Source organism: Hetaerina americana, unplaced genomic scaffold, assembly GCF_022747635.1.
Source record: "Hetaerina americana unplaced genomic scaffold, ioHetAmer1.1.p SCAF_35, whole genome shotgun sequence".
NCBI classification, from domain to species: Eukaryota; Metazoa; Arthropoda; class Insecta; order Odonata; family Calopterygidae; genus Hetaerina; species Hetaerina americana.
This window is the reverse complement of record NW_027286930.1, coordinates 2,181,796-2,195,969: the sequence shown is the minus strand read 5'-3', so window position 1 is coordinate 2,195,969 and position 14,174 is coordinate 2,181,796. Positions and strand designations below refer to the sequence as shown.

Sequence of the window (14,174 nt, the reverse complement as noted above, 5' to 3'; positions counted from 1 at the left end):
TTTCCCGGTTTGCACACGTTTTTATTGCAATTCATTTGTTTATGGAGTGGGAGAAGTGGAAGACGTGAATTCGTCAGCTTTCATTAGCGAAGTTGATAACCCTGATAACATAATATTATTTGAGGGGCTGATGTCCCCACATTTTAAGGCGTTAATGATACAATTGTGCATCAATCGAAAAGCAGTGAGCCTTACTAATAAGTCAGACTGCATGGTCTGAGAAAACATTGAAAACTTGAGGGGTAAACTAAAAGAAAATCCATGGAAGGAAGCAATGACGCAAAACTTGACGTACGTTGTTGACGAATTTCATTTATTTGTTATTAAAAACACTAAATGATCTATCATGGGCATATTCTTGCATCCCTCATTTTAGGGTAAGATTTGTTTACATATATGACTGTATTTACCCAATTGTTTTTGTCACAGGTCTTCGATGATTTCGGGGATTCAGATTCTCTTCAAGGGGAAATAACTGTAAATACTCTTGGTTCAAGAAAGAATGATCAAAGTGATATTGAATTTAATACCCTAGATGAACCCATAAAGGATACAGTGGTTTGTATAGATATTATAAAATTCATGCTGGGTGTTAATGTATTCCATAATAATTCAAATACATTATATTATCTTTATTATACATAATTCATTAAAGCATGGAAAGATTCTTCTAAAGTCACTCGATAAAATTTGGAATTATTGTACGGTTGATTACATGGGATGTTTACATATGAGAAGAACATCATTAAGTAGCAGAATCAACATATTAGAGAACATTTATGGAAAATATCTATGGTGCTCTGTCTTACAGTTGGCTACAATACTGTTACAGGAATATCGAGCATCATAATAATGTACAAAAATAAGTTTCGTTGTGGATATTTACACACAGAGTAATATGATATTCAAATATGTGTCTGGCAAATAATAGATATTCACTTATCGATAAAACACATAATAGGTTTCATCCACCTTGCGGAGAAAAGAATAATCTCTAGTACTTTTTTGAATGAGACAAAGTAAAATTGAACAATTTATAGTGTATTTAATGGACATTCTGAAGAAAGAGTTTTCCAAAACGTTTGCCGTGAATTAATTAATAATCAGCTTGTGTTAAAGGAAAAATGAGTAAAGGTGGCCAGTAATTATGTGATAAATAATTATATTGGAATTTAATGGTTATTTAAATGGGACCGTACACAGGAACTTGTTCTGAACCCTCTAAATGAAGCGAGGGTAAGTGGGTTAAAAAGAAGACCATGTAGACGAAGATTATTCTAGGATGAGTCCACCTCGAGCAAAAAATAATATCTTAACCCATACCCTTATTGTCAGTCTTCTGACACTCCTAATAAACCATTATTACACGGTACGCTTTTATAGATATAAAGATTTAGATTGAAATTAGGGAAATTTTCAAAATTAAGAACTACTATGAAAGATCGTCTGAATTTTTTACAATTCCCTGCCTTTTGCTACCAGAAGTTGCAGAAGAGACTAAAACTGTGGTTGTGGCTTAACTACTGCGAATAATTTGGAATTGATATAGTTTAGTCAATTTTATGATTTTATTTTTAAATTATGTGTTTTAGAGTTTGTTTTGTTTGTTACTGCTTATGTATTTTGCCCATAAATATTCCTGGAAGAGGAAAAAAATCTATGTATGTTTATGGATATTAATGCTTATGCCATGAGTATGGAAATTACGTATGCATATTTTTCGCTTTACTTGCTATACAGTCCTTGCAGAGCAAATGGGTTATTGGGAAAATTAAATGTTTTCATGAGGTGTCATTGACAGGGACACTTTTGCTGCATAACGAAATTGACTACAATTACATGTAGGTAAACAGCTTTATTTGTCTGAACCGTTAACACCTCAGAAATTTATTTTAAATGTGTGAAATTTTATGGTTATCGCTACTCACTTTGCCATTTAGATGAATTCATGCTGGCATCTTATCTAGTTTTCTGGATTTTTTTTAATACTATTAGGTCGACCAAATTCATTTTATGTTAGAAGATAGACGAGGCTGCTCTTAATATTTTATAATAGTAAAATTCAGCAAATACTTGTGTTTGCTGCCTGTTGGTGAGCCTTATATTGTCTCCTTGAGCACAAGTCGGTTTAAAATCATTTTGGACATTTAAAAGATTAGTTAGAGTTTTCTGCTATGGTGAAAACTAACTGGATTTATTTGAATTACAAATCAATTTAGTGGGGCTAATTAAGGGAATAGCAAAAAGACCTCTATAAAGAACAGACATTGCATGATTGTCATTGTAATCGCCCAGCACTACTGTTAGATCAATTGAGGTAAGGTAAGCAGATAAGGAGTAAATATCACAAATTTCACAGTTGTTATTTTATGGAATGAGGTATGTATTGGAGCTTGCTAGTAAGTGTCAGGCTGTAATATAGAGCAGAATTATGTATACTTGTCATAGGGAACAAGAGAGTTCAATTGTAGAAAAATCTGAAATGTTTTATTAAACATTAGGTTTCATTGAGTAATGAAAATTAACACGCTCTTTACTTGAAGTAATTGTGGAAGAGAAAAATGTTCCCATAGAAGGTGATTTATTTGAATAAATAATATTTTAGCTGTTTTATTCACGAAAAATACATTAACCATATGCTTCCAGATATAAAGTTAGTTTTGAAAATGGAATTGGGGATGTTATCTAACTTTTGTTTTTCTTTTGCAGCTTAGAGATTTCAAAGCAGTTGGCACAAAATTTTACCATGTCCTATACCCAAAAGAAAAAAAGTCTCTTCTCAAAGAATGTGAGTTCAAGAATTTTATTTTTGGTTATGTTAATTATTCACTGAATCTCCTTTTGCGATAAAAAAATTGACAATTAAATGGCCATAGAGCAATAAAATGACATTTGTCATCACTCTTCATAATTTATTAGGAAAAATAAATGAAGTTTTACTTCATTTACATTACATGTTAAGCTAAATATAATGTAAAATGAAATTTTTGCTAAAATTATTATTATTATTAGTACTCTGCCGATTAAGGTAGGTTTTGAGTGGACACAGCATGTATAACTTTACAATGATGCCTTTATTTGTGTCTCCTAACAAAACACAACTGAAATCTGATTCTGCAATAAGTCCCTCTTCCAATATGTATACTTCTGTCATTCCATCCTACATCCCTATTCTATTCCTAATCCTTCCTCGTTTGGCTTATGTTCTCTCTTTATCACAGTCTTCAGCACTCCATTGCCAAGAAAAATACTCTGCATCCATCTTTCCTTCCTCCTTTGGATTTCTCCCATCAATTACCCCTCCTTCCCCACCATACCCTGCACCTTCTCATTAGTTTTCTTTTCTGTGCATTTAACCATCTCCATCCTCCACACCCATATTTCAAAAGCCTCCTATCGATGGCTATCGTTTTGTCTTACTAACCATGTTTTGACATGTTCTAAAACATGTAAGTGGATATCCACTAATTTCAATCCTAGTGGTGCCAATCAGTTATATCAAAACCTGTCACCTCCACCAAAAATCAGTGCCTGGCACCCACTCCCTCCACCTTTCATTCGACTTAGGAAATTTCTTCTGCACTGATATCTTTCCAAGTTAGTTCTCCTAGTATGACCTCTCCCTGGTGAGTGCCCCACTTGTTGACCAAAGTACCTGTGTAGGAGTTTTATCTTTTTGTTGGGTTTTGGATAAAATGCCTTTATATAGTTAATTGCACTGTACCAAAACTGGATTTAGCTCTTCGATCAGATTTAGTTGAGTACGAATTAAGGTGTAAAGATACTTTATTCCTTAATGGCTCCACCGATGTGAAAACATTGAAGCCTATTGCTTGTGTATATTTTATGACAGTAATGAATTGCTGATTATGAAAAATTAACTGTAGAACTACTTATAGTGATTATGGTAGTTTTTATTTAACTATAAAATTTAATTTTTTTCAGGGGATCTTTGGGGGCCACTCATACTATGCACATTTATGGCCATGTGAGTATATTTCTGGATTCAATTATGATTTTTTCTATTCTACTCACTTCTTTAACCTGATGTGATGGAATATTTTCATTTTCATTTCATGTATAGGATTCTTCAAGGGTCCACTGCTACAGCAGAAAGCTCTAATGATGGTGGCCCTGAGTTTGCTGAGGTCTTTGTGATTGTTTGGGTTGGGTCAGTTATAGTCACTGTAAATTCCAAATTATTAGGTGGCAATATGTGAGTCAGACTCTGATATCTGTTATTGTTCATTAGCCTTGGTGAATAACCGCATTCTGTTTGAGTGTGTTTCGTCAAGAAACACTAATTCAAGTCTTCTTACAAATACTCATTTATTTCAGATCCTTTTTCCAGAGTGTGTGTGTACTAGGGTATTGCCTTCTACCTACTGCTATCGCTCTGGTGATTTGCAAAATTATATTGCTTGCAAAGCAAACGACACTTCTTTTCTTCATCAGACTCGTGATCACCATGCTAGGATTTGGTTGGGCAACATTTGGTGAGTGTATAGTTTACTTAATATTAATTTTTTAATGTAATAAATTTTTATTTTACTAGATTTTTTTCTCTTCTACTATAATGCAATGTTGAAGTATATATTGTCATAAAGGATTTGATGTGCATTGTTTATAAAAAATGTATAACTGAAGGTTTGCCAATTGTTTCAGCATCTGTCAAGTTTTTGGGAGATAGTCAACCACCTCCGCGGAAAGCTCTGGCAGTGTATCCTATTTTTCTCTTCTACTTCATCATTTCATGGCTCATAATATCCCATTCCCAGTCATGATAGCCGACTGCAGTTTTTGTGATAATGGACTACTTAACTAATTTAAAGTGTGAAGTTAAAGTGTGTATTTTACTGTTTCATTTGTTTATTAGCCCAATGAACAACTTCGGTTATTGAATCTGTTCAGGCACCATATGTTTTTCATTTGCACATAATGTATTATTTTTGTAGACTGTGATTTTTCTGAGACTTCTCCAAAAAAATTTTTCTTAAAAAAAATAATACCAGTTACATTAACTTTTTCCATCACTTGGTACAGATGATATGCATAAATATGTACTTGATCATTCCATCTTGATGTTCTAGCTTGAATAGTTATTAGTTACTAAAAATAAAGAAATGCTTTTGCTAAATCATTTTCATATTTGAACAAAAATCATTTTTACCGCTTCTTAGTCTAATGATTTGACTAACCTAGTAAATCATTTGAGACCCTTAATTGAAGATTATGCTGATTTTTTCCTTGCTTGACTTGAATCAAGCTTATTTCATTCATCAATTGGAATTATTCAGTATCATGCAGATGGATAGATTTTTTGATATTTTATACTTCCAACTATAGAAAACTGAAGGAATGTATTTGAGTGCATGAAAAATTCTTTTATATGGTGATGTGTGTTATGGTGTCAATATTGCAATTTTATGGAACTTGATGGAGCACATTCTGGCATTCCTTGCTTACGTGTAAACAATTAAAATTTATTCATTTGTTGAATAAATGCTAATAAAAGTTGAGGAAAATGTTTTATTTGGATCTTGCTATTGGTGATTGTTATCTTGTATGTCTTATACTAATTCTTGAATTGATGAAGATTTTAAGACAGCAATAGGAGAAATGAAAAGAGATGGCTTTAGAATGGAGAAAATGGCAAATGCTATAATAAAACAAAAGATAAAGCTCTCTAAACTACAATGCAACAATTTCACCACAATGCAACAACTTCTGACTGTAAAAATCATTCACATTGACCAGGATATGGACCCATATCCCTCTATATCCGGCCGAGTGCTTTAGTCAATTAAGCTACCAAGGCATCCTCTTACGCTAAAATTTTGGGGTATTTAAAGGAGCAAGATGTTTTGATGACATACCATACACACAATGTCACAGGCATTCTTAGAGATAATGTACACTTATCAGTTGGCACCATTAAAAGTTACTGTCGTGGCATCTCCTGCAGTTTCTTGGAATCTCTTAACTATTTCAAGAATCCTATTAATAAAGATTGTGATGTTATGAATGGACATGTCAAATTGGGAGAGCGTAAGAATAAATATTTTTTTAAATACATGTTTGAGGTGTAAAGAAAAAAAAAATCTAGTAACTTGGCATCAGTATTTTAATGGTGACTAAATATCTATTCCTTTAAGAGGTAAAAATGCATTTGCAAAATCAGTATTTTAGACAAAACACTAAGTCTGCGGAAAAGTAGGAATTGAAAAGTATTCGTCTCTTCATGACATTTGTGCAATGATTTCATCACTCTTGGAAGTATGAGGTCCATGTATCTTCACAATGTTTGAAGATACATACTTGCATTGTAGAAAAACTTAGGGAGATTTTTTATGCTATCCAGCTAACACTTATGGTAGGCTATTTTCAAAGGCTTCCAACAAATCATGAAATTTCAAAAAGTTTACAGTATTATAAAGCCGGTTTTTGATGCGTGTAAGTGCCCAAAAATATTTTACATATAGCAATTCATTATTGTGAAATAATTGCTAAAATGTGAAATTTATGCTTTTTACTATCAAATTAAGTATCATATTTTAGTATGAAAAATAGCTGATGAAACATTACACTTCAAAATTTTTACATAGCCAACATCCTAAAAGAATTTTTTTCAGTCTTCTCGAAAATATTTGGCGGCATCTTGGAAAGTCACACTCCTTCCTGTCTGACCCCCCTCCCATTCTGAAACACTGATGTACATACTTTAATAATTAATGTATAATTTTTAATAATTGTAATTTTTATTATTTAGAGAAAAAACAATTAAATTAAGCAATTTATTTATTTGATTCTTCAAACAAAAAACTGGATATGTATTTAGATATACCAAACAATCCAGAATAAATGCTTTATATTTCAACCTGACACAGGCTAATTGAATAGAATACATTTGACAAGTTTAAAGCTCTTCACATGTATCTTGGTAAAGATTCTGAACAAAGTATTACATCATTACAACTAATATAACAAAGACTGAATAAATGCAATCCATTTTCAAATACAGCACACATTCAACTTCACAGAAATTAGAATTTCAGCTATAATGCCCTAAACATTCACTATCTCTCAAATGTCTCTTGCCATTCACTTGTTTTAAGCATGCAACCATATATTTTTTTTACTTTACAATGCCAACATGATATTTTTCACTAGTATTGAGAGCTTATTTCTTGTTAAGGTACAACATTGCATCTAAGGTACAGCTCCAGAAAGCACAAAGAAGCTTCCTGAAAAATACAACATCCATTGATTCATCCATTCAATGAGAAAGTCAACAAATTGATTCACAAGCATGATGCAGCAAAATTATGCATAGGCTTTATATCCTTAATAGTACATTTTATGACAATTTCATTGCATAAGATAGATGAATTCATTCTGTTTAAATCCATGGAACAAAATATTTTCTCCTACCACACATTTGAAGAGAATCTTCTATAGAGAGATCAATGATCAAAGTTTCTATTTCAAAAGGTCAGGTTACGGAGAACCTGACTGTATTGTCACTTCAAACACTGTAAAAGCTGCATAAAATATGTATAATTTGGTAACCTGCTAAAATATCTATTGTGTAAGGCTTAACTAGGACTCAACTTATACAATATATGAAAAATAAGTACCTAGGTACGGACCTATAACCAACATCAAATAAACAACAATACTTTTTTATATCACAATGCACTAGTACTCCTGGTATTGAGAGTTTGTGCAATTTGATGTATGTACATTGGCATATAGACCAAATTAAAAATAATGACAACTTTCATTAAAAATTTTCCTTCATAAAATTGTGTCATTTAATAAAGTTAATAAGAGGCATACACATTAAGCTAGGAATGGATGCAAACTTAATTACTGCCACATTTGTATTGTCATCATATGTGCATCTTGGAGCAAGTAAATGATCAAATGGCAGAATATTTGTTGTGCTATTAATTGATATGAACATCAAATATAGGTACTTTTTGGCAGAAATGCGTCAACATTATAATAGTTTCTTTAAACAATTATCATTCCAGAAACAGACAATCACGTAAGGAATGGATATATGTATATGCATTTTGTGTACAACAAGTCTACTAAAAATTATTTTGGGGAAGTAGTTTTCAGCAAAAATACAATTTTGAGAAACTTCACAGGAACAAATAGGCTAGTACAACAACAAGTTTCAAAGCTAAACATCTAAATATAGAATCAAACAAGCTTTCTCATATAAACTATCCTTGACTTACTGGGATACAACCACCAAAACACATGGGATGTTTAGATAAGACATCACATTGAAGCATTATCATTGATTCTCAATACTTTTCCAACCCAAGCTTTGTACATAACACCTGACTCACTTTCATTGATGAAAACCATCAAAACAAGGTGAAACAAACCAGCAGTTCCAATAGAATACTGGATTTGCAATGAAGTATTTCAAGCAATCGGGAGGATAGGCACAACCTCAATGTGGCTACATCGACAAGTTTCTGTACTTGAATTTTCTGAGCCTGATTTTCATAATACAGGCACATGAACCATCATTTAAGTGATAACTACATTTTCATATTACTGTTACCACTCATGGAATACCTTATATGCTAAAATTTGCTAAATAGGAATCCATCATCACTTTCATAACTTATGTATGAAAAGATGAGATTTCACAATGTAAACACAAGATGTATGTTGCACTTCAATTAAAAAGATAAAATGCCACCATTAACAATAAATAGCAAAACTTTTCAAAACAAAAGTATAAATAATTATCCATGCTAAATAAAGGTGACATCATAGCATGTACATAACACTATCCCATACATACATATGGAATCATGAATAATCGTACTATATTATAAATAAAATAATGACATGGAAGAAAATCTATATATCACAGGTAAGTGGAAGAACATACACAATCAAGGAGGTGCATTCTTCATTTTTCTGGAGATACTATGTTCATAATACTAGCATAAGTTCCAAATCCAAAACCTAGAAGTCCAAATATCATGATTAAAATATCTTTCCACATTACCCAATTGTATTTACCCAGACCTTTGTCCCAGAATGTGATAATTTCAATAACAGGAGGAAATATTAAGGCTAATGTTGAACTGCTTACAGCACCAACCAAAGAAATCACAGCACCTAAATTGGGAATGGCAGCCGCTAGTCCAACTGAAAACACAAAAATAAAGCATAAATTTGACAAAATATATGATCCAAAAATGAATTTTCACTGTCTACATAAATGGATGGACGCATCACATGAGAGGGCATGAAGAGAGAGACAAAAGAGAGCATCCTTTCATGCCAAATAGCCCAAGGTAATTCCTTTCAATTTATGAAGACCTTGTGTCTTTTTCAGTGTTTTAATTTTTGCCTCTTCATTATTAAACTAATAGGCAATAACAAGAAATAAGCATAAATTGGAATTGCAACCTACATATAGAGGCCAACTGTAACTCAGTTTTAAAAAACAACCCTGATTGTAGTTCTATGACTATTGATCATTTACCAAGTAATTATGTAGACAGCACAAGCATCCATTTACCACAACTGAAAGTCTAACATGCCTTGTCTCATAAATGACAAGAATCTATTAATTTCAAAAAGAAATAATACATAGTTGATATAGTGCAATATGTTACAGCCAATGCATTTTTCAAAGCATTATTCCATAATATTAATTTCCACTTAAGGTAACAGATTTGAAAAATACCTGCACAATTATGAGAGCTGGTAGTTTGATATAACTGGTTAGGAAATCAACTTTTACGAGAATGGACATTTTATGATCTGAGCAGAGGAAAATATCTAAATATCTTGAAAAGCAAAATGAAACTTTCAAGTTAGCATTAAGAAATTAAAACTGATTAAAAGACTGTCAAATTGAACATGTAGCTACTTCCGCTCTTCATCGAATTAATAAGTTTATAGTACATAGTTTCACCATCAGGTGGTGTGTGGGCAAAACTAATTGCACTAGGAATTTTTTTATTCAATGAAGTGTGGAAGTAGCAAAGGTTTGATTAAATAGCAATTATGCTTTCCTTCCACATCATTCCATCACCTTCAAAATTTTCTAACTTAACACAAATTCATTTCTGTCACCTTGTATTATGGACAATGCGTCTTATTCATACCTAAATCAACTCTATTTCAGAAAGATATGATATTCATATCCATGGTCAAAATTAATCATTTAAACCTTTACAATTAGACTTATAAAATATTCTCGTGATTCTTTCATACATTATAACTTTCACAGCACAAGGGTGCTCAACAGATATCTCAGCAATTTGCTGGGAGAATTGTCGGGAACATGAATGGACCTCTTAGAGAATTCTTAAAAATAATCTTAATGAATCTTACCACGGCTACAAATGCATCATTCCAGACAATCCATAGCAAGTTCATGCTGTGAACTCCTTGATAATTGAATCGGACATTGTTGTAACAAATAATACAGGCCAGCTCAGGACTCCTAAATATATATGCACATAAGTTCTACATATGGCAGGCATGAGGGAAAAAATACAATATTTTGCCAGAGGGAACAACAAACTGTTTTGGTGGAGGGTCTTGCTAAAAGAGTTTACTAGGACATGAAATGGATGCACTCGCTGGATTACCTTCCACATAATCCTAAAATGGTCTTTGTCACTATAATTCCATCCTATGAGATTAAATATTTTTGACAGTATATAGTCATTTTGCTTACAACTTGCCCAGAAGTATGTTAATATGGAAAATGTTTTCTCTTTTTAAGATAAATGGGAATTTTAACTATAATTTGAATACATTTATCCATTTAAATATAATTAAAAATTTTATGAGAGGAAATGACACTACCATCAAAGAGAATATAGTATCCCTGACAAGTTTATTTCTTGGATTTGCTGAATTTAAACAATGGGACAAACTCTGGCAAAATATTTTTCCTTATATGACCCAAAGCAAAATTTAGTGTTTCTTTTGACCAACTATAGTAAAATAGCCAAAGTTTTTCTAAGAGACATTTAATATTTTAGCATTCATCTTCTCTCATCTGAATGCCAAAAATAAGGAAATTGATGAAATACTCTACTAAATAGAGTGTTTATTTACAATGGAAGTAGGAAAACATTTTTTTCCTTCCATTATATTCTCATTTACTCTCAGAATAAAGAGCTATGTACCCTTCTAGAGAATTATCATCACGATTATGGAATTACCTAGACCCTTTAGGAGCAATTCACTCTGTTGTAAATCATGACCATGCTATAAATGACTGAAAAAACATGGGAAATTTATTATGATCTAGATTCGGATTGGCAACACAATAAGATTGAGTTTTGTGTAACCTGTATTACACTGGTAGGTAAGAAGATTCAGTACTTACATGTTATGATGACTAAAACAACCCTTAATGTGTATTCTCCAATTTTCTGAGCTTTCTCAGTTTGAAGTCTTGGTTTTATAAATGGCCAAAGGATACCAACAGGGACATAGAATTGAAGTCCATATGACAGAAATATAGCTAGTGCCATCATTACTCTCACAGACTGGGCCAAGCTGAAAAAAAAGAATAGTTGTTAGCTTTCCTGAGGATCATTCAAGTCATTCATCACAACATTGGAACCTGATTGGGGTTAGGTGGAAGAAGGGAGTATGAAATCTCAATCTTGGCCCAACTAAGTTGTTAAATAAATAAATGACTTGGTGAAAGACTTACAAAGACTTCATGAACAGCATATCCTAGAAAATCACCAAATCTTTCTAATTAATGGAACAGCTGATAATATAGTGAAAGAAAACTTTACATACTACATCACAACTTTTCAATTCATTAAATATGAGGTCAGCTCAATGTATCATGAATTTGCGTTTCTTCAAAAATTATTTATTTATTCATGGATATCTATTTTAACCCCTTCAAAGGTAATCCCCATTAGATATTATAACCTTGTGCCAACATTTTTTCCAATCCTCTAAGCACTTCAAAAAATCATTTTTTGTTATCTTGTTCAGCTCCTCCTCCGATGCAGTCTTTATCTCGTCAATCATAGCATAGCGATGTCCTTTCATGGGCCTCTTCAGTTTCGGGGACAAGAAAGTCACTGGGGGCCAGATCTGGGGAATATGATGGCTGCGGCATCATTAATATGTTGTTTTTGACCAAATATTTGCATACAAGCAACGATGTGTGAGCTGGGGCATTGTCATGGTACAAAAGCCAATTTTTGTTCTTCCGTAAATCCGGGTGTTTGTGACAGATTGCTTCGCGAAAATTGCACATAACTTGCAGGTAATATTCCTTATTTACCGTTCTACCTACCCTGTGGCAAGAACTCATGATGCACCACGCCCCTGCTATCTCAGAAAACTGTAAGCAAAACTTTCATATTTGACCGAACTTGGTGCACTTTTTTTGGTCTTGGCTCATGCTGCAGCTTCCATTGGGATGATTGAGCTTTAGTTTCCATATAATAACCATAAACCCATGATTCATCACCAGTTATGACCCTCTGGAGCAAATTTTGGTCATAGCAGACCGAGTCCAACACCTCATTAGCAATGTTAATGCATTGCTGTTTTTGGTCGAAATTGAGTAATTTTGGTACGAATTCTGCGGCGATCTGTGTCATGCCCAAATTATTGGTAAAAATGGAATGGCACAAGCCAATCGATATGTTTAGGTCCTCAGCAACTTCTCTAACAATGATTCAACGATTGGCCAAAACTTATTTTCTTCACTTCATCAATGTTTTCGTCTGCTGTTGACGTGCTCGGGCATCTGGAACACTCTTCGTCGTTCACATCTTCTCAGCCCTCTGAGAATATTTTTTACCAATGATAAACGTTGCTTTGGTCCAAGCAGGTTCTCCATATGCCACAGTCAACATTCGGAATGAGTCCGCACACTTAGTTTCGTTTTTCACACAAAATTTGATACAGATTCTTTGATCCACTTTTTGGAACTGGCAAAAATCGAAGAAAAGCCAGAACACATCCCAGTAAAACAGCTGTCAACAATTAACTGAACATTTAAAATGGCCGAACTTTTTGGCATAAGCGAGAGACCTAAATACCAACATAACGCCACAAAAAAATCGAAAATCAAATATAAGTAACCCGCAAAAATTCAAAATTTGCGATACTTTTTGAACAGATCTTGTATGCCTACTCATTTGCTACAAACATAGCCATTATTTTAACTTTTAGATAACTAAAATTAACAAGGGCTTTGGTTATTTAAATTTTTAAATTAAATGTAGCTTGGATAAAATTTACCATCTAGAAATGTAATGAATGGTTCAACTACATATCAAAATAGATTATCAAAACCATCACCATTTCATAGTTTTCATATGGAAATTCACCACACTGCCCATGATTTCCTATTGTGAACAGACATCCCACAGCCAAATTAATTATAAAAATCATGAACATATACATCTATACCTCTAGAATATTCACATTATAACAAAATAAATACTAAGTAATAAGTTTCATATATTACAGTAATTACTTGAGAGGTAAAATACTAAACATGAGGGTTGTCTGAAAAGTTTTGGACCTCAACATGATAATGATGGCCGCACTCTTCAACAAAAGTTGGGAATGTGTTTGCATGCATGCATTGAAAGGTAATCACAAAATTTTCAGCCATTTTCGATACGCTGTTGTTGTTTGACATTAGCTAGAGTAAGTTGCTACAACATTTTTTGTGAAAATAGAAAAAATTCAGCATCAAGCTGTCGTTGAGTATTTGATTTTCAAAGGCAACATGCTCCTGCGAATCGAAGATAGATGAGTTGGATGCTGTGCACGGGGGACTCATGCAGTATCATTCATGACCATGAAATTTTGGGCAGCTGAATTTAAACATGGCTGTACCAGCTTGGCTGATGATGAGCATTCAAGACTGACAAAAACTGTGACAACCACCATTTACATCGAAAAAGTTCTCAAAGTGGTACTGGATGACACTCAAATTAAAGTTAGAGGTGTAGCAGAGGCTACAGCTATATCAAATGAATGCGTCTGGTAGATGTTGACTGAACAACTGGACATAAGTAAGATATCTGCACATTGGGTGCCACATTTGGTTACTTTGAACCACAAATGGGTTTGAATTAGCATTTCCCAAGCCCTGCTAGAGCAGTTAAAGCGAAGTGAGTTAG

General features: G+C 33.1%; 2 protein-coding genes across 8 annotated transcripts in view; one reads left to right on the top strand and one right to left on the bottom strand.

The window, feature by feature from the left end:
• The first annotated feature begins 54 nt into the window (after positions 1 to 54).
• LOC139691439 (protein YIPF6) lies at positions 55 to 5,512 on the top strand. The gene is made up of 7 exons (XM_071589255.1): positions 55 to 291; positions 430 to 558; positions 2,710 to 2,788; positions 3,946 to 3,988; positions 4,085 to 4,216; positions 4,339 to 4,496; positions 4,666 to 5,512. The coding sequence occupies exons 1-7, from the start codon at positions 262 to 264 to the stop codon at positions 4,782 to 4,784; spliced, it is 690 nt and encodes a 229-aa protein (XP_071445356.1). The 5' UTR covers positions 55 to 261; the 3' UTR covers positions 4,785 to 5,512.
• A 1,268-nt stretch (positions 5,513 to 6,780) lies between these two features.
• The window catches only part of LOC139691421 (proton-coupled amino acid transporter-like protein pathetic), a 60,588-nt gene continuing 53,194 nt past the window's right edge, over positions 6,781 to 14,174 (bottom strand). For all 7 annotated transcript variants that reach the window (XM_071589228.1, XM_071589229.1, XM_071589231.1 and 4 more), the window contains 2 exons: positions 11,390 to 11,562; positions 6,781 to 9,183 (listed from right to left, as the gene is read on the bottom strand). In XM_071589228.1, coding sequence (XP_071445329.1) covers positions 8,942 to 9,183; positions 11,390 to 11,562 — 415 coding nt within the window. In that variant the 3' untranslated portion in view covers positions 6,781 to 8,941. The remainder of the gene's footprint in view (positions 9,184 to 11,389; positions 11,563 to 14,174) is intronic.